Source organism: Dermacentor silvarum, chromosome 6 (genome assembly GCF_013339745.2).
Source record: "Dermacentor silvarum isolate Dsil-2018 chromosome 6, BIME_Dsil_1.4, whole genome shotgun sequence".
NCBI classification, from domain to species: Eukaryota; Metazoa; Arthropoda; class Arachnida; order Ixodida; family Ixodidae; genus Dermacentor; species Dermacentor silvarum.
The window spans coordinates 128,718,425-128,739,780 of record NC_051159.1 but is presented as its reverse complement, the minus strand read 5'-3'; the positions used below and the strand labels follow the sequence as shown (position 1 = coordinate 128,739,780).

The 21,356-nt window shown below is 44.5% G+C and overlaps 1 protein-coding gene across 1 annotated transcript in view; it reads right to left on the bottom strand.

Annotated features, from left to right (window-relative positions):
• Positions 1-21,356, bottom strand: part of LOC119455967 (histone-lysine N-methyltransferase 2A-like) — a 73,078-nt gene that overhangs the window by 20,061 nt on the left and 31,661 nt on the right. Inside the window, exons 13-26 of the mRNA XM_037717521.2 lie at positions 20,999-21,094; positions 18,844-18,955; positions 17,239-17,294; positions 14,880-14,937; positions 12,271-12,419; positions 11,192-11,336; positions 8,833-8,897; positions 8,451-8,531; positions 7,184-7,400; positions 6,655-6,716; positions 6,104-6,241; positions 4,611-4,769; positions 4,208-4,328; positions 3,575-3,653 (exon numbers count right to left, since the gene is read on the bottom strand). Of these exons, the coding sequence (XP_037573449.1) occupies positions 3,575-3,653; positions 4,208-4,328; positions 4,611-4,769; positions 6,104-6,241; positions 6,655-6,716; positions 7,184-7,400; positions 8,451-8,531; positions 8,833-8,897; positions 11,192-11,336; positions 12,271-12,419; positions 14,880-14,937; positions 17,239-17,294; positions 18,844-18,955; positions 20,999-21,094 (1,538 nt within the window). The remainder of the gene's footprint in view (positions 1-3,574; positions 3,654-4,207; positions 4,329-4,610; positions 4,770-6,103; positions 6,242-6,654; positions 6,717-7,183; positions 7,401-8,450; positions 8,532-8,832; positions 8,898-11,191; positions 11,337-12,270; positions 12,420-14,879; positions 14,938-17,238; positions 17,295-18,843; positions 18,956-20,998; positions 21,095-21,356) is intronic.

Sequence of the window (21,356 nt, the reverse complement as noted above, 5' to 3'; positions counted from 1 at the left end):
TTTTTATAATATCCCCCCAAAATTCTGCAGATCCAACCCACATGTTGGAAATCTGAGAAGCGAAGCTTTCGTGAAGCAGTTAAAGAAATGCCATGCAACTGATTATATTCTGCACAGCATTTTGCACCATCTCCTTTGTTCGCATAATTTTGTTTGTTCGCAAAGGAAATTTAGCTTAGCTTTAAAAAGCCCCTTTCACTGTTAGAGGAGGCTTACAAAAAAAACAAAAACACAAAAACTGAAAGAAAAAAAAAAAACAAAAAAACGGGAGATAATGCTTAAGTTCCCATACAAGCTCGCCGCAAAGTCACATATTTTGATGCCATCAGCATTGCACTCTAGAAGAGCCAAAGATGGCACTCACCAAGTTTCAAGAACTTTCATGAGCCACAACGGCCCTTATATGCAAAAAATAGTTGGAAATCCTTAATGTCCCACTGACACACAGCCGCTGAGGTTTTGATGTGAAAATTAAAAGTTAGATGGTTAAATTTCACTTTCTCTTTAAGTATCAACCGATTACCACAAAATTATCGAAAAGGTAAATTTGAAAGAATACGTTATCAGTCTATATTAACTTAATGGTTCTTTTAGTGTCCCTTTAAATTTTGTACCACAGTGTCACACAACATTCAGTGCAATACAGTGTAGACAGCTTATAACGTTAAGTGGCCAGAGTCGCGAATATCCGCACTATAACCAAAACGATTTTCAAGACCTGCACATATGCAAAGCATGTAGACAAAGCAGCCGCGCATATCCGAGAATCGAAGCATGCGACCGGGAGTTTTGCATCCGTTTAAATTTACGAACGTTCAAAGGTTAATATCCAAGTACTCGCAGTTTTCGCATGAAGCAAGCAAAGTCATAATAATAAAAAAAAAAAATAGCGACTGAAATTTCAGGCGCAGTAGTGTCTTGTCCAATTTCTCAGACTGATCTCCATATGCATGGTGTCGAAAACATGGCGACAGTGGACTAAGTTGCCACCATTCGAGTGTTGCCCATGTCCTACTTTCATTATCAAGGTGGTTTCTCCACTTTCCATGTGCCGTACAGGCAATGCAACGCATTTCGTTGACTCGGCACCAAATCACAACTTTGGTTGCGAACAAGGCGTGCTCATTAGGCCTAGCCGGCGGGGGTGCCATGTCGCGCGAAGCTCGCCCTTGTTATATTCGTACCCGTAGACGATTACATAGAGACTATGCATGCGATCCTGCACAAGGGCTGAACTGACAGCAACACGTGCAAAGCAGAGTTTGGTTCCTTGGGCGATCAGCCACGGCAACTACTACGAATGCCTACCAAGTTTGTATGCGCGCACACTGGTACAAACAATGGAAGCTCACAAGTGCACCTAAAGTCTAATAGCTCCAAACGAAATTTGCGGAACAATGCTTAAACTGGCATCATCACATGTGCAATATCTGCACTTCACAACTTTTTTTTTTTTTCGTTCGTTCGTTCGCTTCGCATCTCATGCTCCTCCTCCGTATCGCCCTCGTTGCTCTCTTCTATCGGTGGGCGCACCTCGTTGAAAAGCGTGCTCACTACCGCACTTGTTGATGTGATTTTCCCGCGGAAGCTGCATTACAATCGGTATTTCATCTCGCACGGCTGCACTGTAAGCGGTATGCATATACAGTCAACGTCCGATTTTTCGGACTCCCTAGGGGCCGCGAAAAGTTCAGAAAAAACGAATGCATGCCTTTTACTGCCCCCAAGGGCTCAAATCGCCACAGGCACATCTGAAATAGCTCTGAAGGCTAGACGTATCGGTGGTCATGCTGCGATAGGAGACAGCGAGTGCACCCACCGGAATACATACCGTGTCCCGTGACAACTGACCCTTCCCACTCTTGGTATGCTTCACCGCAATACTTCATTCATCGATTGCGTAACACTGCTGTATTGAGGTGAAGCTGACTTCCGGGAACCAGCATCTGGCAACGCGCCGTGCTTTCTAAGACATTGGAGAGGATTACAAAGGCAGAGTCGGTGCCATTGCAAACAGTGGCGAATTGTTTCAATGAAAAACACAGCACCGAACAGAAAGAAGCTTGGTAGCGAACGTCGAAGTAGTTAGGCCTAGCGCTGCTGCGGTGGTGGCTGCAGCTGCCAGCGGATCTGTGTGCGAGAGCGCCGGTTCGAGGAGGCCAGATAATCAAAATGGCGGTGGTGGTGGCTACTATTAATGCCGTTCGTACTTGCAGTCAGGGCAAAACGTCCAGAAAATCTGACGGCGAAGGTTTTTTGTGTCCGAAATTTCAGACGTAAATATACATTGACTGTGCCGCAAGAGCGTCCGAATTATCAGGCATGTCCAAAAAATCGGGCATCAGGAACATCGGTCGTTGATTGTGGATGGAATTCTATGGGAGGGTAAACGGGAGTCAGAAAAGGCCGCATTGTAGACAGTTCTGCACTATAAATGGTTCGGTTATAAGTGGTCTATACTGTAAATGTCTGATAACAGCTAAAGCGTATGCTTTGGCAAGTTTTTCGTACATGTCTGGAAGGGGGACAATGCAAAAAATTTGCGAATCCCATGCAGTGTGGAACAGTACCCTGGCAGCCACCAGGCATCTCACAACGCTGGCATGGTGAGGGTTGCCACCTGTGGCATTGAAAGTGTCGTATTTCCATGATGCACTGAGATGAGACCGACAGGAAATCATCAGAATTAGTCAGTGCCCAGTGAAATATTAAAGTTAGCTTGACGTTTATCGCTCATTTCGCTCAGACCAGCACATACACACAGCAGCTCAGCAGGAACACTAGTGTGCTTACAGTGCACTTAAGCACAATGCTCATGCCAGCTGCAGAAGGCAGAAGACTGTCCTGGCTCTGCCACCAAGTTGACTGAGTGGCGCATTGACGGTGCGTCAATTTTCCTTTTTCACTTTTGCAGCCATATGCACTCCGCGTCTCTGGAGACCCTCTAACCTTCTGTGCACGACTGGTGCATGCATCATCGATAGCGGGACAGTAGGACCACAGCACACCCAAAGCATTCGCATAATTGCTATCGCAATAAAAGACACAGAGAAAGAAAGAATTAAAAAAAAAAAAAAAAAAGAGCGTCGTGCTGTTGCTCCTTCCCCTCCGCGTCTTTCGACGCTGCCCTCCTTCCACTCTGAAACTGTCTCAACATTTAGCAAGACTGCTAGCAGTCATTATGATTGCAATTGTACATTTACTTCTAGTCAGCATTACAATAGCAGCAACGTCACGTGCACATATTTTTACAATATGGGTGTCAAGACTGAATATTCACTCTTCAAGGCATGGGGGCCCACAGCCTGATTATGCACTACATGGCCGCATAAACAAGTATGTAGTTCCCTCAATGCCTGTGTGAATGAATGCAGAGGCTGCAATAGAACTCAGCTTTTTCATAACCTCGGTGTTTTGCACACTTTCATCGCACAATTTATTTCTGCATTACTTCAGGGCATGCAAAATTCAGCAAAGTTACAGTCACAGTGCCACCATTTGAATAAAATATTTGTTTGTTATTCAAGTATAACAGGCCATTTCCACTACCAGTGTGACAGTGTGAAAAACGTACCTGTAGTTGACGGGAACAAGAACATTTTCAAGGTCCGATGCCTCTGTCAAGTGTCCCAGGCAATCGATGGTCATGGCCCCTGCATAAGAACACAAAACACGACACTGCATAGGTGCAAGATGGCACGCCGTCTGCTAGAGAAAGGCAGCACAGTTTAAAAGGCACATGCTTTCTCTCTACTTGTTACAAACTTGTTATGAGCCTCAGATGTAAAGGTGCAAAGCAACAAACAAGTAAAGATAGTGTTCAAAGAATTGCCTATATTTTGCCCCTTCCAACAGAATCCCAGGTCACTGTAGTCCTGTTTGTGTAACCATGAGTTGCTGTGGCGACTGCGGGGCTCTAGTGAAAGGTTGCACCAAAGATGAAATTTCATAGCTGACAGCTGCTTTTAAATGGTAATAACCATCATCATAATCTTCATTAGGTGCACTGCAGGACAAAGGACTTTTGCAGAGATCTCCCCATTATCTCTGTCCTACGTAAATCAAACTTGCCCTGTACCTGCGAATGTTCAGGAGACGCCTTCAACCATCAGCGAGCACAATTAGACTGGTAATAATAATGAGTAAAATATTATTAAGGCAACTCTCACAGTGTAAGACGCAAGGAAGAAAGTGTGCGTCACAGTACCTGCAATGACAGTCATCTCCTGGGCAAGAGTTCCCTCCCACGCTTTCTGCCATTTGGGATTAACATCCTGGTGGTCCACATAGACTGCACGGCAGACGGAAAACTTGTCCCCTTCAACTACCTGCGTAAGGGCAATTCATTTCACTATTCAGCAAGAATTCACTACTCAACCTAAGAATTCGGTACAAGCTCCATCCAGAATAACGCACAGTTTCGAAGAGACGCCAATATTGTTGCGAAACATTGTTTCAGATAGATGGGGGGGGGAGAAGAAAGTAAGGGCCAACCAAATTTTAGATTTCCTTTGTTATCTTAGATAAGTGCTGTATCTGTGTTCTTTGTAACATGATTCAGCCCTGCAGGGAACCAGCCCTTGCTGGGAAAGACACTCGGTAACACGCACCTCTCGGTCGACATTGTTCTGGTGAAAGGAACAGAAGACCTTCTTGTCGGCTTGGAAGACAGCTTGTGCCGCTTGTGCGCAGCCAAAGTGGAAGTTGGCGGGGCATCCTCGCACGCAGCATCCTACCGTTGCACCCACGATGCCACACACCTCGCAGCGCTGCATTTTGTAATAAGAGTATGCACATCAGCGACTCTGTTGTGGCAGTTTCAAAATAAAAAGCCAGCAGAAAATGCGGTCACTCAAATTTTTTACTGCATGTTCGCAAAATGCTGCATGCATGCTGTACAACAGTTAATTTTACTTTTTGTGCCGAACGACTTCAGCTAGCTAAATCACCCAACCTACTGCAGCCACTGAATCTTGAAGCAATACTGCAACCCCAAAAGGGTAGACGAGCACTGCCTCTGCACTTCTATAATTACAGCAATACAAACAGCGCTTTCTGCATATACTCCTGAATACCTACTGACAGCCCACACGAGTAAGCAGAATACACAAGATTAGAAGCACAGCTCGGTGTAATTTAATCAATCCACACAGACATCAGCAGTGCTACTTAGTGGGCCAGACTGTTGTTTTTACATATTGCTGATACTGGCAAGTGATATGTGCTACATAATAACCCTGATATGTCTAGTGTATTTTATTTGTAACTAAGAAATACATCACAAGACGAAAGCAGGCAGAAGCTGTATTACCAGCTCGCTGCGGCTCTGGCCTTTTCAAATACACACACACAGCAACATAAGAGCAACCCAAAAAAAGGAAACACAGCCCCCTGTAAAATGGAACTGTAAACTGTACAAACAACTGTTCAGCATACTGCAAAAAGAAAACTCCTGGGTGCTACAGTTATGCAAGTTGGTCTGACCTTGTCGAGAGCAATAAGCTCTTTGGAGCTAGAGTCTGCTTCAATAAAATGCTGCACCCTTTACCTCCTAAAAAAAAAAAAAAAGTCTCAAGATGCAACTATACAAGCACAAGCAGATTTTACAGTATCAGTTGAAAAAAAAAAGGTGAATGTACACCTCATTCTGCACTGCATGCATTGAAAGCCCTTTTAAGCCTACGGTAGCACTCATAATACAAAGTGCACACAAAAATTCATATGGGGCGCCAAGCTACTGTGCCCAAGCAAAGAGAATCACTAGAGATCCTGCATCCAACAAACTGGACCCTGCTTTAACCCTGCTCACAGGTTAAAGTTAGTCTTAATTTAAAAATGTGTGAAACAAAAGAGGCTTTTATGCATTGGGCACCCAAATAAGCATATTTTAAATGTCTGGCAAAAATTGGTAGCACAAACTGGCCTTCAGAAGATTACCAAAAAGCAGATTTGTCCTGAACAAGATTTTGTAGTGTTTATTTACCAGGTAACATTGGCTTGCAACTGCAGCTCACACAAAGCCCACTAACAAAGCATCAATTCTGACTGCTTGTGTTTTTTGCACCACACTTTCATCTCGCCAACAGGGGCCACCCGCACTTACCAGGTAGCGCCCTCTCGAGATGGCGGAATGCACCCGGTGTAGAGCACCATCACCCTGTTCAAAGACCTCCGCTGACCAGAGTGCACAGTTGACGTGCACCCAGTTATCCTGGCCAGCATACAAGAGTCGGCCAGACTTCTGCATGAAACAACATGGCATGCACCAACAATGCATCAGTTGCATCAAATTCCTCAGATCCGCACTTATATTGGTACAACACTTACCAATTCTAATGCATACCTTTCTTCCATGAAAACAGGTCAGAAAGCTGTCGCTATACAACAAAATTTTGAGCTCAGGGAGGTTTGGGGCAGTTACGTGTGTTCCAAATCTCGCAAAACTGTGGCATTAAACACAGAATACTCATAGATACAATTCAGTTGGTTCTATCCAAATTCTCACAGACTATCACAGCTCCCCAGTAGTTTTCCTCTTCTTTCTGGGGTTTTACGTGCCAAAACCAGTACGCCGTAGTGGTGGGCTCCGGATTAATTCAGCTCCCCGTAGTCTCTGAGCTGAATAAGTCATATGCAATTCGGAAGGCAACTCACGGTGCATGAGTCGTCACCAGGCTGACCACATAGCACACACTGCCTTGAGTCCACTCCTTGCTCTGCAAGCAAGAAAAAATTTAACAAATTCATGAGTTCACTGTTGTGTTAATTAGAAGAGGCACCACCAAATACACAGTGCAGTCTAGGATAATCGCAGAGCTTCACACAACCGCTGTGGCAGAGAAACACGGCAACTGCATCTTCACCAAGTCGCACCAACAATATACAGTCAAGCCTATACAACAAAGTCACAACTGACACAAAGATGCCTTCACTATACAGTCAACTCTCGATATAATGAAGTTGTACTTGTAATGAAAAACTTTGTCAAATTGCAAATTTCATTAATTCAAGGTTTTAAAGTTTCAGCAGTAAAAATAATTTCACGAATTCCCGGCACATTCCTGGTGGACAGTATCTTTTCAGTAAGCACTTATAAACAAATCGCAAGAAGTCGAGCCATAACAGAGCAGTTATGAGCGCCAGCGTGTGCGGTGCAGATTGCACCAAGACACGCATCTCTTACCCGCTGTGTCCCTGAGCAGTCCTGGCTGCTGGGGTTCGGGGGGTCCAGTTCCATTGGGCCTTGCCTGACACTGGGCGTAGAGGTGGTCCCCGTGAGGGGGAAGCACTGCTTCTGCCAGCAGAAGGGATCCAGGAGCCCCCAGCAGCGCACTGGGCTCGTGCGGAGGCGTGGGCGGCAGTGGGGAGGGCCGCAGGCCGGGAAATGCTTCCTCCAAGAGCTGCAGCAGAGATTTAAGGGAGTTGCCCGACGGTGCTATAGTTATGATGCCAGCTACATGTGCAATGCATTCTCCCATGGCTAAAACAACCAAAACACAATTTTTAAGGCAGCAATAGGCCACCAAAACATCTTCATCCCTTAGCTCAATGTAAACTGCATACACGCTTTGCTTTTCATTTGTGAAGCGATGTTTTAAGCCTACATTATATTTGATGTAATTTGTAGCAATAGCACAGCCGGGCCGCAATCGTGCAGCAATGCCTTTCACTCGATTCTATGCCTCTTATCCACCGTTCACCGGCAGCTGATCCCATTAATAATGCGGACTAATCGTCACTCTGACCACTGAAGATGTGCGAAAGGAATAGCATCAGAAAAGACATCGCAACAATATCACTGCCCTCGGATTCTTTGCTACATCCCATACTAATTTCTTGCTCCACACAAGAAAGAAAAATATTGTGGCTATTATACTGCACCTCACAACAACTAAAATTACACCAACTGTCATGTTCCAACACTACCATTTAAAGTGGTGATTGCTCACACGTAAGAGCTGCCGTTTCAATAACACCCCCCAGAAGAGAAGCTAAAGCAATGGTTAAATTTTAGGAGCATTTAGGACACACTTCACAAAGTACTGACTTTTTCTTCTTTTTTTTTCACTGTGATTTTAACATATGATTTAACCAAAGGCATCACACTTCTTTGCCAATGTAGGCTATAAACATTCAGTTGCAAATGGCACTCGCATGTTTCAAAGCTCCTCTTCAGGTCTCTCCTTCTATGCAATGCAACTTAACAGAACCAAATGAGTTAATGGAAATTTAAAAAAGTAGAGGTAATGCAGTAACGACTTCACACAGATTAGGATTTTGTCAACTAGACCGTGAGCTCGAGGCCTCTATCCATACTCTGATACATCTTGTAATTAAAAGAGCAATAGGAAGAAACAAAATAATGAAAAAGATCTTGGGCGAATTATAACAACCTTAGCATTGCACTGTAGTGAGTAGCATCATTAGAATGAATAGTAAAATGAACTCACCTTCCCTAGCAAGTCCCTCACCATTTGCGCAGATACCTGGCTGTCCATGGTAGCCTGCAAGACGTCTTCGCAGAACTCCTTCTGCAAGTTTGTAACATGACAGCACAACACCGTCAGCTTTGGCCAATTTCAAAGCAAACATGATGTGAACGCCTCAATCAGAGCAACACCACAAGCGCAATGTGAAAGGAATACCTAGCACACAAGGGCTGCAAGATTAACTTCACAAACATTTTTTTTTCAGTCTAGGATTGGGAAGAAACAAACCGGAACCAAGGATTCTCCGGAGGTTGAAATTTTAACACACTAAGCTTTGAGGCTGTAGAAGAAGAAAATGGCAAAACAAGATAAATCTTTGAGCATAAGGGGAAGAAAAGCTCACCACAGTCATGTACTCCCCGCATTCCAGCCTTCGCTGCACTTTGATAAGATCCACGAAGTGAAGTTCTGTAAAGAGGAAACACAAAAGATCCGCAAAAAATCAAGCCATATGCATTGCAGTGCTTCTGGAGCTATAGTCGGTGAAAACCTAAGAATGCAGTTCAAAAGAGAATGTCATCAAAAGAATGACAATGGCAGCAAAAGAATGGAAACCTATAGGCGTATCCACATGGGTGAGCTCCCGACATGGAAGGTAGCTTCATGTCGGGAGCTACCCTCCATCATGATGGATGACATTATGAGCCATCACGCTGCTTCGCACTGATACCCTGCTTACACGGATTGTGTGGATACAGTGTGGGGATTGAGAGATGTCAATGTTGGCAGATGGCTTTAGCAACCTATACTCTCAACATCAAGCATACACGTCAGCACAGGTTACTGCGGTGAATGAGATGAAAAAGAGAATCATTTCATCGCTGAACTTCGACATGTCAGCAGGAGGGGGGGATATTGAATATTCGAAAAATTGAAAAGTAGATATTCGATTCGCGAATTGAATTACAGTATAGACCACTTATAACGTAACCGCTTATAGTGCAGGACCGGATATAGTATGGTTATTTCCGACTCCCGTTAATTTTCCCATAGCACTCCATGTATACGCATACCGCTTACAGTGCAGCCGCGTGAGACGAAACACCGGTTATAATGCGGCTTTCGCGGGAAAATCTCGCCAAGGGTGGTAGCGAGCATGCTTCTCAACGAGGTGCGCCTACCAATGGGAGAGGAGATCAACGAGGGCAATGCGGAGGAGGAGCACGAGACGTGGATGCATGAGTCCAAGGGCAATAAAATCGTCGCCGCGTGCTGCATTGTGCCGTATGTGCGAGTGAAAGCGCACGGGGGACGCGCGCCTTCACGGAGAACGAACGCACAGCGGAGAGCAAACGCGACTTCCATCGTGCAAACAGCCAAGGGGGTGTGAGGGGGGAGGGAGGGGGGGGCGACGCTGTGCTGCGGCACCAAATGCGTATCTTGCAACCAGGCGCAAGGGGAACTGGCGACGCAATCTCCCACGCGAAAGGAGCAAAGGACCAAATTGGGAAGGCAGGAAAACTGCTTCTACTCTGCCCACAAATGCGCTCGCGCCTGTGCCGGCTGTCGGTGTTGTCGCGCGTACCGTATGTTGAAAGCGATCTCCACATGGCTCTGGCCTTTGTATGCACTGTGCTTACACCGCTCAGTTTCCGTTGAAGCGATAGACCGCACGAACCTTCGCTCGCTGCGGCGGCCGCGTTTCCCGACGCCTGCGTTTTGACAGTGGTTGTCTGCGGTCATCGAGTCTATTCATGTTTGCTTGTGCGCGTTGACACCACGCTTGTTCATTCAGTTAGTAAGCGAATGTGTCAAGTTTACGCAGCCGATAAAACTACTATCCCTACTCCTTATAGCTCTCTACTAATTTGCTATCGCAAATGATGCTTCGCCTTTCGGGCGAAACTGAATTTAACAAAAAAATTACTTTTTCTGCTTCATGCGAAGATCGTGGGTACTTGGACATTAACCTTTCAACGTTCGTAAATTTAAATGGATGCAAAACTCCCAGTCGCACGCTTCAATTCTCGGTACGCAAGGCTGCTTGGTCTACATGTTTTGCATACATGCAGGGCTTGAAAATCGTTGTTTTGGTTATAGTGCGGTACCGCTTATAGTGCATATATTCACGACTCCGGCGACTTACGTTATAAGCGGTCTACACTGTATTAGAATGTTCACTATTCGATTCGGTGATATTCAAGTATTTGCACACCCCTAATGTAAACACATTCAAAACAATCTGCTTGGCTTTCAGAGGCTAAGCAGCATGATCTTCGCACATGCGTTTGTGCTTTCTATACGTGCTGGTTTTGTTGTTCCCTCTGTCCTCGTTGCATTAATCATTTCGATTGGTCCTGTCAACCTGGACGAACCTTGTACTGATAAAAATTGTGCACTGTGAGAACGACGTGCACATCAGGGCACCGACCACGGCCGAGTTTTTCACCGAATACACCAAATATTCGGAAAACCAAATAGTAAATATTCAATTTACAAATAGAATTATTCAAACGAACACTATGAGATTCGAAATGAAATATTCGAGTATTCGTACACCCCTAGTATAAAACCCCCTTTTTTGTAACTCAACATGCTCTCCTTACTTTTTAAATTTCTTGACTATTATTATTAAAATTTTTTTTGCAGCTGAATTATTGCACTTGGACATATATAACCCAACTCAATGCTGCAGAGTGATCCACAGACTGACTCCATGAAAATGAACATGAAAAGAAGAAAAGCAGGCAGTGGATGCTAACCTGTCCTCGCAAGTGCGGTGGTTGGCTGAGTGGAGTCCAATGAGCCGTCTTTGTCCTGTGTTTCATCAGGCAATGCCATGAGATCAGGAGGTGTGGGCACCGCCTGCTCCAACACTTGGCAGCGGTCCTTCGATGCTTTCTGCAACTGCACATGGCAACAACATGGAATGCGGTCAGTCATATAGTGGGCCAAACGCATAGAGTGCAAAGCCACACGAAATTTCCCAAAAGTGATCATACCCCTGAAAGTGAATGCTCAAGAATACCACCCCAGTGTGCAAAATATGCAGGTGTTGCTTCAGCTGGAGCAACATGCATGAATGCATTGTTTCGTGAGTGGAGAACACATCACACTATGAGGAAGACCAGCAAATGAGCAAATGTAAAGCCATTTCAGCACAAAGTGTGCAGCAAGGAAGAACAAGGTGTCATTCATTTTGTCCACCTGATGGCAATAATAGGTAGACACTTACTGTTACTATTTCTTTTACCTTTAAACACTTCCCTGGTGGCCTCTAGGCATCACAATGACCAAGTGAACTTGATCAAATGCACTCATTGGTAAGATTACATCTTGCAACGAGCCCAACATTTTTTTACTACTCACGAATGACCTCTTTAATGAGTGACATTCACTCAAATCACATTAAACCCGTACTCTTACCGGTAACTCTGCTTCACACTACACTACAACTAAAATAGCGACTTCACTTCATAAACACTCTTAGGCAATTCTCGAGATGATCTTTTTTTTTTGCTGGGAACACATATGGTCTAGTGGATGAAATTGGAGTGAAGGCATAACTTTCAAGCAACTTATCACAGTTTCTGAGAACTGCTACTGAAGCACACCATCTTTTTTTAGTCAATCGCGGCATTATCTTACACTCAATGAAGCTAAGGAACACACTGAATCAAGGCCCGTTTGTCAATGCACAGGTAAGCAAAGACCTTGCTTATGGCAACACTGCTAGATCAGAAGCATGCTGGGCACTTATGAGGCGGAAATGTCACAGAAAAGCCCCTCTTCTTCGATGACGTGGAGCTCAGCAACAGTACAGAAGTATTAGCTTGCTTACATCTAGGAGGGAGCTCATGATGCAACGAAGTCGTTCCTGCAGCACTCGCTCAGCCGTGCCAAGCCACAGACGGGGCGAGTCTGGCTCACACAGCCGACAGAGGTACAGCTCCGTCTCGGGCAGCAGGGACAGCACTTGGTACAGCTCCTCTGCACACAACAGAGCCAGTGTGATCCGTGAAACACTACAGCCCTCTGTTTAATGCATAGCAGGCAATGCTATGAAGGCTTGAAAGAGACTTCTCTCCCTGCTCACGTTTGTGACAAGAAAATAGTGCGCAGCATATGAAAGAAAGACATGGGTATTTGATGCTACATTGTCTCATATTTTTATGTCGCAAAATGTGATGTAACTATTACACGAAAAATCAGTTCTGCAGGAACCTAAGGTGGAAGCAGTTTCACGAGGGAAAGATGGTCAATTCGTCCTCACTCTGCGATCTGCTAGCCTCCTGGTTTGCTCAGCTGGTAGAGTGATCGCCCCGAAAATGTGTTGGCGTTGGGTTTGATCCCTAAACCCGGACAAATTTCTCTTCAACTGTTAAGGTTTCTTTCTGAGAGACCAGTGTAGATTTCCTTTGTTGCTTCATGCTACTCTTAAATCCGTGACATCATGCTCAGCAGTGCAACACCATAATCACTGAGCTACCATTACCACTTATCCTTCCTTTCGGCGCTGCGCATTCTTCTCCACAGTGTGTTGTCAACTGTTAAATTGGCTGACCTTTCTGTGTCTGTGAGAGAAGTAAGGAAATAATTTTTTTTTTACAGAAATGCTATTAAGGGGAGTTCCACAGCTGTTTTCGTACAGTGGAAGGCCGGCATGCGGTGGCATCATCATCAGCCTATATTTATGTCCACTGCAGGACGAAGGCCCTGCAGACATGGCCCTACATGCTGTGGACTCACGCTAGCGAAAGGGAAAGGGAGATGAGTCATTGTAGTGATGAAATAAAATTTGGCTAAAGAAAGAAGGGAAGGGAAACAAGGCCCTTCGATCTCCAATTACCCCTGTCTTCCGCTAGCTGATTCCAACCATGTGCCGGCAAATTTCCTAACTTCATTACTCCACCTAGTTTTCTGCCGTCCTCGAGTGCGCTTCCCTTCTCTTGGTATCCATTCTGTAAGTCTAATGGTCTGCTGGTTATCTATCCTTCGCATTACAAGGCCAGCCCAGCTCTATTTCTTTCTCTTAATGTCGGCTAGAATATAGTCTACCCCTGTTTGCTCTCTGATCCACACCGCTCTCTTCCTGTCTCTTAACGTTAAGCCTGACATTTTTCGTTCCATTGCTCTTTGTGCAGTCCTTAACTTTCGGTGGCATGCTCTGTATCAAATGTCAATTAAAGAACAGTAAGGGCCCTAAAGCTTGCTTTGAAACATAATTACAGTGTAGACCACTTACCGTATTTACTCGAATCTAACGCGCACTTTTTTTCCGATAGAAAGGGTCCAAAAATTGCCTGCGCGTTAGACTCGAGTACGACCCAAAATTTGCGCTACCATATCGTCATCGGCATTTCAATATGGCTGCCTTCTACGCACTTCGAGCCTAGCTGCCGTAGCTTCGACCATGTGCTGTAGTACGTGTGCTTAGGCATTAGTCTACCAATTTAGTTAAACAGCGAATGTTTACAAGTTCTTACGGCCGATAAAACTACTATCCTTACTTTGTATAGCTGTCTGCTAATTTACTGTCGCAATCGATGCTTCGCCTTTAAGGCGAAACTGGGACTTTTTGTTCATCGCAACTTTAGTGTATTGGGAGAAAATCTTGAGCGATAGTTGTATTTCTGCATTAAAGCATGAGGTGCGCAGTACTGTAAATAATTTTTTTCCTCTCTTTTGGTCACAGAAAACGGGTGCGCGTTACAATCAAGTAAATACGGTATAATGTAAGTTGTCGGAGTCGCGAATATCCGCACTATAAGCGGTACCGCACTATAACCAAAACAATTATTTTATTGCGATAGCAATTATATGGACACTCCAGGTGCATTTCTGCCTTCGCTGTCACCGTGAGGTTCCATATAAAGTCCAAGGGTGATGAAATCGTTGTCGCGCACTGTATGCTGTATGTGCGAGTGAAAGCCTGTGAGGGTGAGCCAGCAATCACAGCTCAATCTTGCGCACACAAGGGAGGAAAGCGAGAAGGAGGCGCGTCTTCTTCCATCGCACGCAAGGCCCACAAGATAGGGGGGGCTCTACTCCGAGCGGCCGCGCCAGTATTTCGTAATTTGTGTTTCTTACGTAACACTTTACCGGCTCCACGTTCTAGGAGCTGCTGCACAGCTGCAGCTCTAAAAGCTGACTGCATCGCGCCACAACGCAGCCTGCGTGAGAGCCGTCACTACTTGACAAAACACAAGGTGATTCGTAAAGAGTATGCGACTTCTCTCTACATAATCGTATAGTGTTAGTAAAACATCAGAAACAATTTCAGAGTATGTAAATAGTAAATATGTAATATTTTTTTATGGCACATTTTTGTGAGGGCATCTTCTTCTGCATGTTCCTGGCTCCCCACTGACAACAGTGCCCAGTATGCACGTAAATGAATCTAATGAGAAGGCAATAAATGGCAAATGAATTGCCTGCTGCCACCCTCACCTGATATGCCGTCACAGCGAGCGTGAATCCATTTTTGGCACTGGGAGCACTGGACCATCTGCAACAATACGAGACTTTTTGTGCAAGGCAAATTGAAAGAATACAATTACCGCGGCACATTTCAAACGCAAGAGTCAGGAGAAAATAAAAAAATAAAGAAGCCACGAGCAATATTATATCATTGCGCAGCCTTCGGTAGTACTGCAACCCAGTTAGTAACATCCACTTCAAAGACTTTGAGATGCTCAGCTAAGTTAATCTAAGCAGTATAACAGTTTAACCCAATCAATGTTACACCAAGAAGCCAAGCAACATAAAAATGCTTAGCTGAAAAGTGGAAAAATTAGCACCATGCAATCACCCCCAGCTCAGGTGAACCTGTCAGAACACTAAAAATAAGAGCCTAGCAGGCCCTAACAAAGGCAATTACAGTAGATTTTCATTAATTCGACTCCGGTTCACTAGATTTTTTTGGTTAATTCGATTTCGACTATAAGTCCCGGCCGGTGAATTTTGAGATCAAAATAACAAAAGTTTGGGCTATGGGCCTAATCTCAAAATTGCCCTTCGCCGAATAATTCGAACTTGACTGATCCGTTCAGCCGCAATACAGCCGTGTTATGCGGTGAAGCATACACAATTTATTGCAGTGAAGCGTATCAAGAATGGAAAGGTGCCACTGTCAAGGGACATACAGTAGTCTTGGCTTAATTGGAACTCGAAGGGACAGAAAAATGTGTTCTGTTTATCCGAAGTTTCATTTCGGCAAAGGACACAGAAATCGCCAACAATTCTTTTATTCGAAAAGCATCTGAGCGTCTTGATATTACTGTGGTGAAAAAAATTTGAATTTACTGCGCCCTGCTTCTAATATTGCAGATTTTTTTTTGTGCAAGGTTGTGATCATGAGTGGAAAGATTCCCAATAATTCTGCGCAGTTTTCACATTCAAAACATCGCTCCAGACTTTCAACTCCATCTCTTGTTGTCTGGTCTAAAACAGTAACGCCTACGACACAGTAACATTATGTTTTCGACCTGAACTTCACTGATATTTTCAGCTGTTTCCTCAAAGAAGATAACACGGCCACTGTCTGAGGTCTCTTATTCCTGGCGATGTGTGTAAAGCAGCAGTCTGCAGTGGCAAGCTGACTCCAAGATACTGCCTACTCCATAGTGCTCTCTTCCCTCCTCGGAAATCATTAGTTGCCTTGCGAAGTACTGATTATGGATCTTTAACTTGCATAAACTTTCCCGAAGCTGCCTCATGGACTGAACATTCTTCCCTACTTATATCATCGCCATTTTACATGTTAACAGAACATTTCCAGTTACAAACACAGATGAGGTAGGTGGCAGTTCTGGTCAAAAGTTCTGCTTAAGCGGAGTTCACCCAAAAATGGGTCCCGTTTAACCAAGTCTGTTTTGTGCCTATGGGCAGTCAACCAAAGTTGAAATTGTTACGTTTATCCGGAATTTCCGTTTCAGGGAGTTTCACTTATCCGGAGTCCACTGTGGTATGCATTTCTTAATTATACAAGCAAGCATGCGCCGTCTTCAGTCACAGTACGAGCACCCAGACACCTAATAAGCTTACTGGCAGCCAGTTAGGTCTGTTTGTAATGTTGCTGTGGCGATCCGAGTCCTAGTTTCCCCCACTATGCATGCCTCATATACGAGACCATTAACCGGGCCTAGCATGCATTCCTTAATTCATATGCGCGCGCGCAGTGCATCGAGGAGCGGAGAAATACCACCTGTGTTTCAGGACAGCTAGTGAAAAGTAAGCCGGTAAGCTGAAAAAGCTCAGAAAGTTGAGGGAATCTCTAAAGCCAACAAAAGAGCAGGGGTCTATCTAAAGCTCTGAAGGCCTGCTAGTAAACTTATTAGGTGTCTCGGTGCTCGTACTGTGACCGGAGACAGTACAGCATGTGTGTGTCTAAATCAAGGAACACGTGCTATGTCCCATAACAGTAGCAGTTTTCCCACTTGGTATGTTTCCCCACATAACACAGCTGTATTGCGGTGAAGCGAACTGTAAAGGTAAATACTGCTAAATGAATCAACGGCGTGTTTTGGCATTTTTATGCCTATTGTTTAATTCAACCCTTCACATAATTCAACCAGTTTCATCGGTCTCGTCAGGATCGAATTAATGGAAGTCGACTGTATACAAGTTCCCAACAAACAAACGAACATTTTTAAAAGTGCTACAAGCCTTTCTTTGGCTTCTCCCATAGAGAGCAACATAAAAAGAAATCGTCTGAATTCGTTTATGAAAACATTCAATAATTTAGTTAACAGTGACCTTATAAGTGCATGACAAAGAAGGTAAAATAGCTTAGCAGGCAACCACTTACCATTGACTCATAATCGTCATCTTCATAGCACTTTTCACATAGTGGGCAGTAGTTGCCTGGAAAAGATGCATAGGTAAAAGGTCAGTGTCCAATCAGAACTCCCACATACTCTCAAGAGGCTGGCACTAAATCAAGCAGGGCTCGCAGAGAAAGGGGTTTGGTCCTGCGGGAGTGAAATGAAACTGCAGGGACACACAAACAAAGCAACAAAAAGTAAATTAAGCAGAACTAGACTTAGGTAATTCTATATTAGCTTCTTTGGCCCCCTTATATATTTTTATTTTTTTCTTGATGGTTTGTTTTCTAATAGCTAGCAGGTTTCTCATTCTGCTGTCTGCGAAGTTCCACAACTTGTTTGTGCAAGTCAGCTTCTTCATTCCGCTTTAATCTCTTATTTTTTTTTTCATCTGATCAAAAGCAATGCATGTGTGTAAAGTAGAGCGTCATCTATATGCTCGGATGTAAAAAGGTTAAGGGGGAAAGGGGGTGCAAATGTTACATTCTAGTAAATCAAAATACCTGCATGAGGTATCTTCAGTTTTCCCACTGTTGGTGCATGACCACTCTTTTCAAATACAGTATTTACTTGCATAATGAACGCACTCGCGTAATGGACGCACCCCCACTTTTCAAATCAAAAAGTGTTTTTTTTTTCTTTTCCTCGCATAATGAATGCACCCTGAAGTTGCTGCCGTGAAGTAGAAGAGACATGGTACAATTCAGCATTCGATATGGCGTCCGGCGGGTACAATTGTATCGGACGCCGAATTGTACCGCGTGTCTCCTACTTTTATTGCAATAGCAATCATATGGAAACTCCGGGCACATTTTTGTCATCGATGCAGAGGACTGTGGCTCAATCTCCTGCATTCGAGGGAAGAAAGCGGGGAGGAAACGCGTCGTATTCCGTTGCATGCATGGCGCCGGGGGGGGGGAGACGAGGGAGGGGGGTGGCGCAGCAACTGCACTTTGCACGGCCACGCACGCCCTATCATGAAAGCGATCTGCATTGGGGGCCGAGTCTAGGTGCAGCGGCGGCTTATACCTTTGTGCATGCTCTGTTCTCGCAGCTCAGTTTGCGTTGAAGTGATACACAGCACGAAGGTCACTTTGCTTGCTGTTGCTGCTGCGCTTGCTCACGCCAGCATTTTGACAGCAAGTGTCTGCGGTCATCGAGTGTGATGTGTTCATGTCTGCCTGCGTGGGCTTGACACCATGCTTGTTAATCTAGTTAGTTAGCAAATGTTTGCAAGATTATACGGCCGACAATAGCTGCCTACGCATTTGCTATCGCAATCGATGGTTCACCTTTCAGGCGAAACTGTGACTTTTTTAGAGGTGGCCTAGGAAAAACAAATCGCTCAAAATTTCACCCCCCATTATGAACGCACCCCCCAACTTTGCACATACTTTTCGGGAAGAAAAGTGTATTCATTATGCGAGTAAATACGGTAATTGTTGCGCTACGTGCACGCTTGCCTTATTTGAAACCCTTTTCTTTGGCTTTGAGAAGCCTGGTAACGTGTTTGACAGGTACCAAGAGCAAGTGAATTTTAGTGACAATTGTTCCTTAGTAGCAATGCCTAAAGCTCTCCCAGTGCTCACCTTTTTCCCGAAGAAGCAAACACTCATGGCACAGCGAGAGGTCAAAGTTCCACGAAGAGTTTTTAGATGAAGTGGTTCCGCAACTTTTGCACCGGATACATTTGATGCAGACCTAAGAAGGAGGGGGGTGGGAAGAAAATAGAGAACAGAAACAAAGTGCTAAGTTTTTCACTGCATCAACTTGTACCCTGCCAGCAGTGGCAATTACAGGACACGTATTTACAAACCAGAGTGCAGTTGTGCCACTTTATCAATACTGCGCATAATCAGAAATTGTGGACTTCTGTAGGTTTTACTTTCCTTAGAAATCACCATGCAAAGGGCACAAGGTAAAAAATTTCCTCTGCTCTCTAACATTGTCCACACTCCGTTCATTGTGTGCCTTCCAGCATAACTGACAATAAAATTTTTGATTAGTTGGATGTTCCCAGTGGTACACATGGACGAGTGGCATCTTGAAACCTCCCTCTCAGAAAAGGAATACAATGAATTATCCAAAGCCATGCTCGAGATTAAGAAATGGAATCAAGAATATGTGGCACAGTCAAACCAGCTGCCTTTGTTTGTCAGCAGGCGACAGTAACAGTTAGTGTTTCAGGTCCATGCTTTAAGTCGACAAAAGGTAGTTTACACAGAGGACATCCACTGTGCTCAGCCGTTCATTTATTGATGTCACTTTCAAACATGATGCATAGTCCCCAACCTCTCTCAAGCTCCGAAAGCAAGTTTGAGCGTTTGCCACATTAAAATTATTTCTTAGTCAACAAGACAATATTCTCGGACGATTACTTTCAGGGATACTTTCACTTTTCCGAGATTTTGCATGACTAGCGTGTGCCAGACGCCTCGGCGTCTACGAGCGAAAAAATTCTTGGCCCAGTGCCAGGAACACTGTCACCCATGGACGCTGACGAACCCAGTGCTAGTCATGCAGAAGTGAGTGTTCCTGAAAGTGATTGTCCGAGAATACCATCCCTGATGACAGTACTTGAACACAGCAGAATCCCGTTCATACATTTTCAAGGGACTGCAGAAAGCACATCTAACAGTGAGGAAGACTGCAAATTACCGCAGCAAAGTCTGAAACAACTCTGAATGGCTGTCAGTACAGTTATTAGACATCTCGGCACTCACACGGTGACCAGAGACAGTGCATGTGTGCATGTATAATTAAGAGACACATACCACGTTCCGTGACAGTAGGCCCTTTCCACTCATGATATGCTTCACCAGAACATTGTGCACATATTTCACCGTATAACATGGCTTAATTGCAGCGATGATGACTTTAAAAAACCTAGCAAAAACCACAGCCGTGTCGAGACACTCTTATCTGGACTGACGATCACATACAGATGCACATAATTGGACTGACGATCACATAGAAATGCACATAATCTAGCATTGAGGGGTGAGGCCACGGACGGGGCTTGACAAGCGCGACCACATGACTGCGACGATGATAGGAGGGAGCATTATGTCATGCAGTCAGCCTTCAAAAGGCAAGGCTTCTGAAGCCTTCTCCTTCACTTTTTCTCCAACAAAATGTCCCCCTAACATGACCCTGTGCTCTGCAGATACCCAGCATACTTGGTTCCTGGTAGGTTTTAACCGATGTGCACTTTTTGGGTGCTTTGTCAACTGCTCTGTGCATGTTTTCTCCAGATATGCTTGCGCAACTTCTGTCGTTTATTGCAACATATACATTTATCGCCTTTGTAGCAACATGCAACATAAGATGCAGCAACATTACAAAATGGCAGCATATCAATCGGGAACATGATACATAGGAGCCAATGAGACGACACAGCAGCCGGGAACGTATCAATGGGATTCCACTGTATTATGTCCATGCTTTCTATATACAAATGCACAAGGTCATCTACACAAAAGTCACCCATCGCATCTTAAATACCTTTGCATTAAAACATAATAATGTGAAACATAATGATGGCTGATGAGAAGTGGTGGCACGTTTGATTGCTGCACAGATACATGAGGCATGTGCAATGCTACTTTGGAGCAGACCTATCGCCTATATGCGCCTATATCACCTATATGCTATAGGGAGCTGTTATGTAATGCCTTCACAAAAACCTTATGCATTTTATGCTTTCCACGTCACAAAGAATGGCAACAATGGCAATTTGCTCACCCAGATTTTCTTTTTCCTTGATGGCTTCGACGGATAGCCTGGGCCCAAGCAGTCTGAGTGGTACATTTGCTGACACTTGTTGCACCTCAAGAGTTGCTGCAAATCGACGCAGCGGGCACATTAAACATTGCACGACGTTCACAGCAAACAAGCCAGGTGCTTGACGATATCAGGAAAAAAGAAAACATCAACTTCCTTTTCAAGCAAACTAGCGACATCAGAACACTGACTTTTGTTTACCCATTGTGCTACTACCCTATAAGTTGTCAAAAGACACATGACACGCCACTGACAGTGTTGTTACCTACATTCAGTTCATTTTCTCAATGTCCAGTATACAGTTTTATCATGCTGTGGT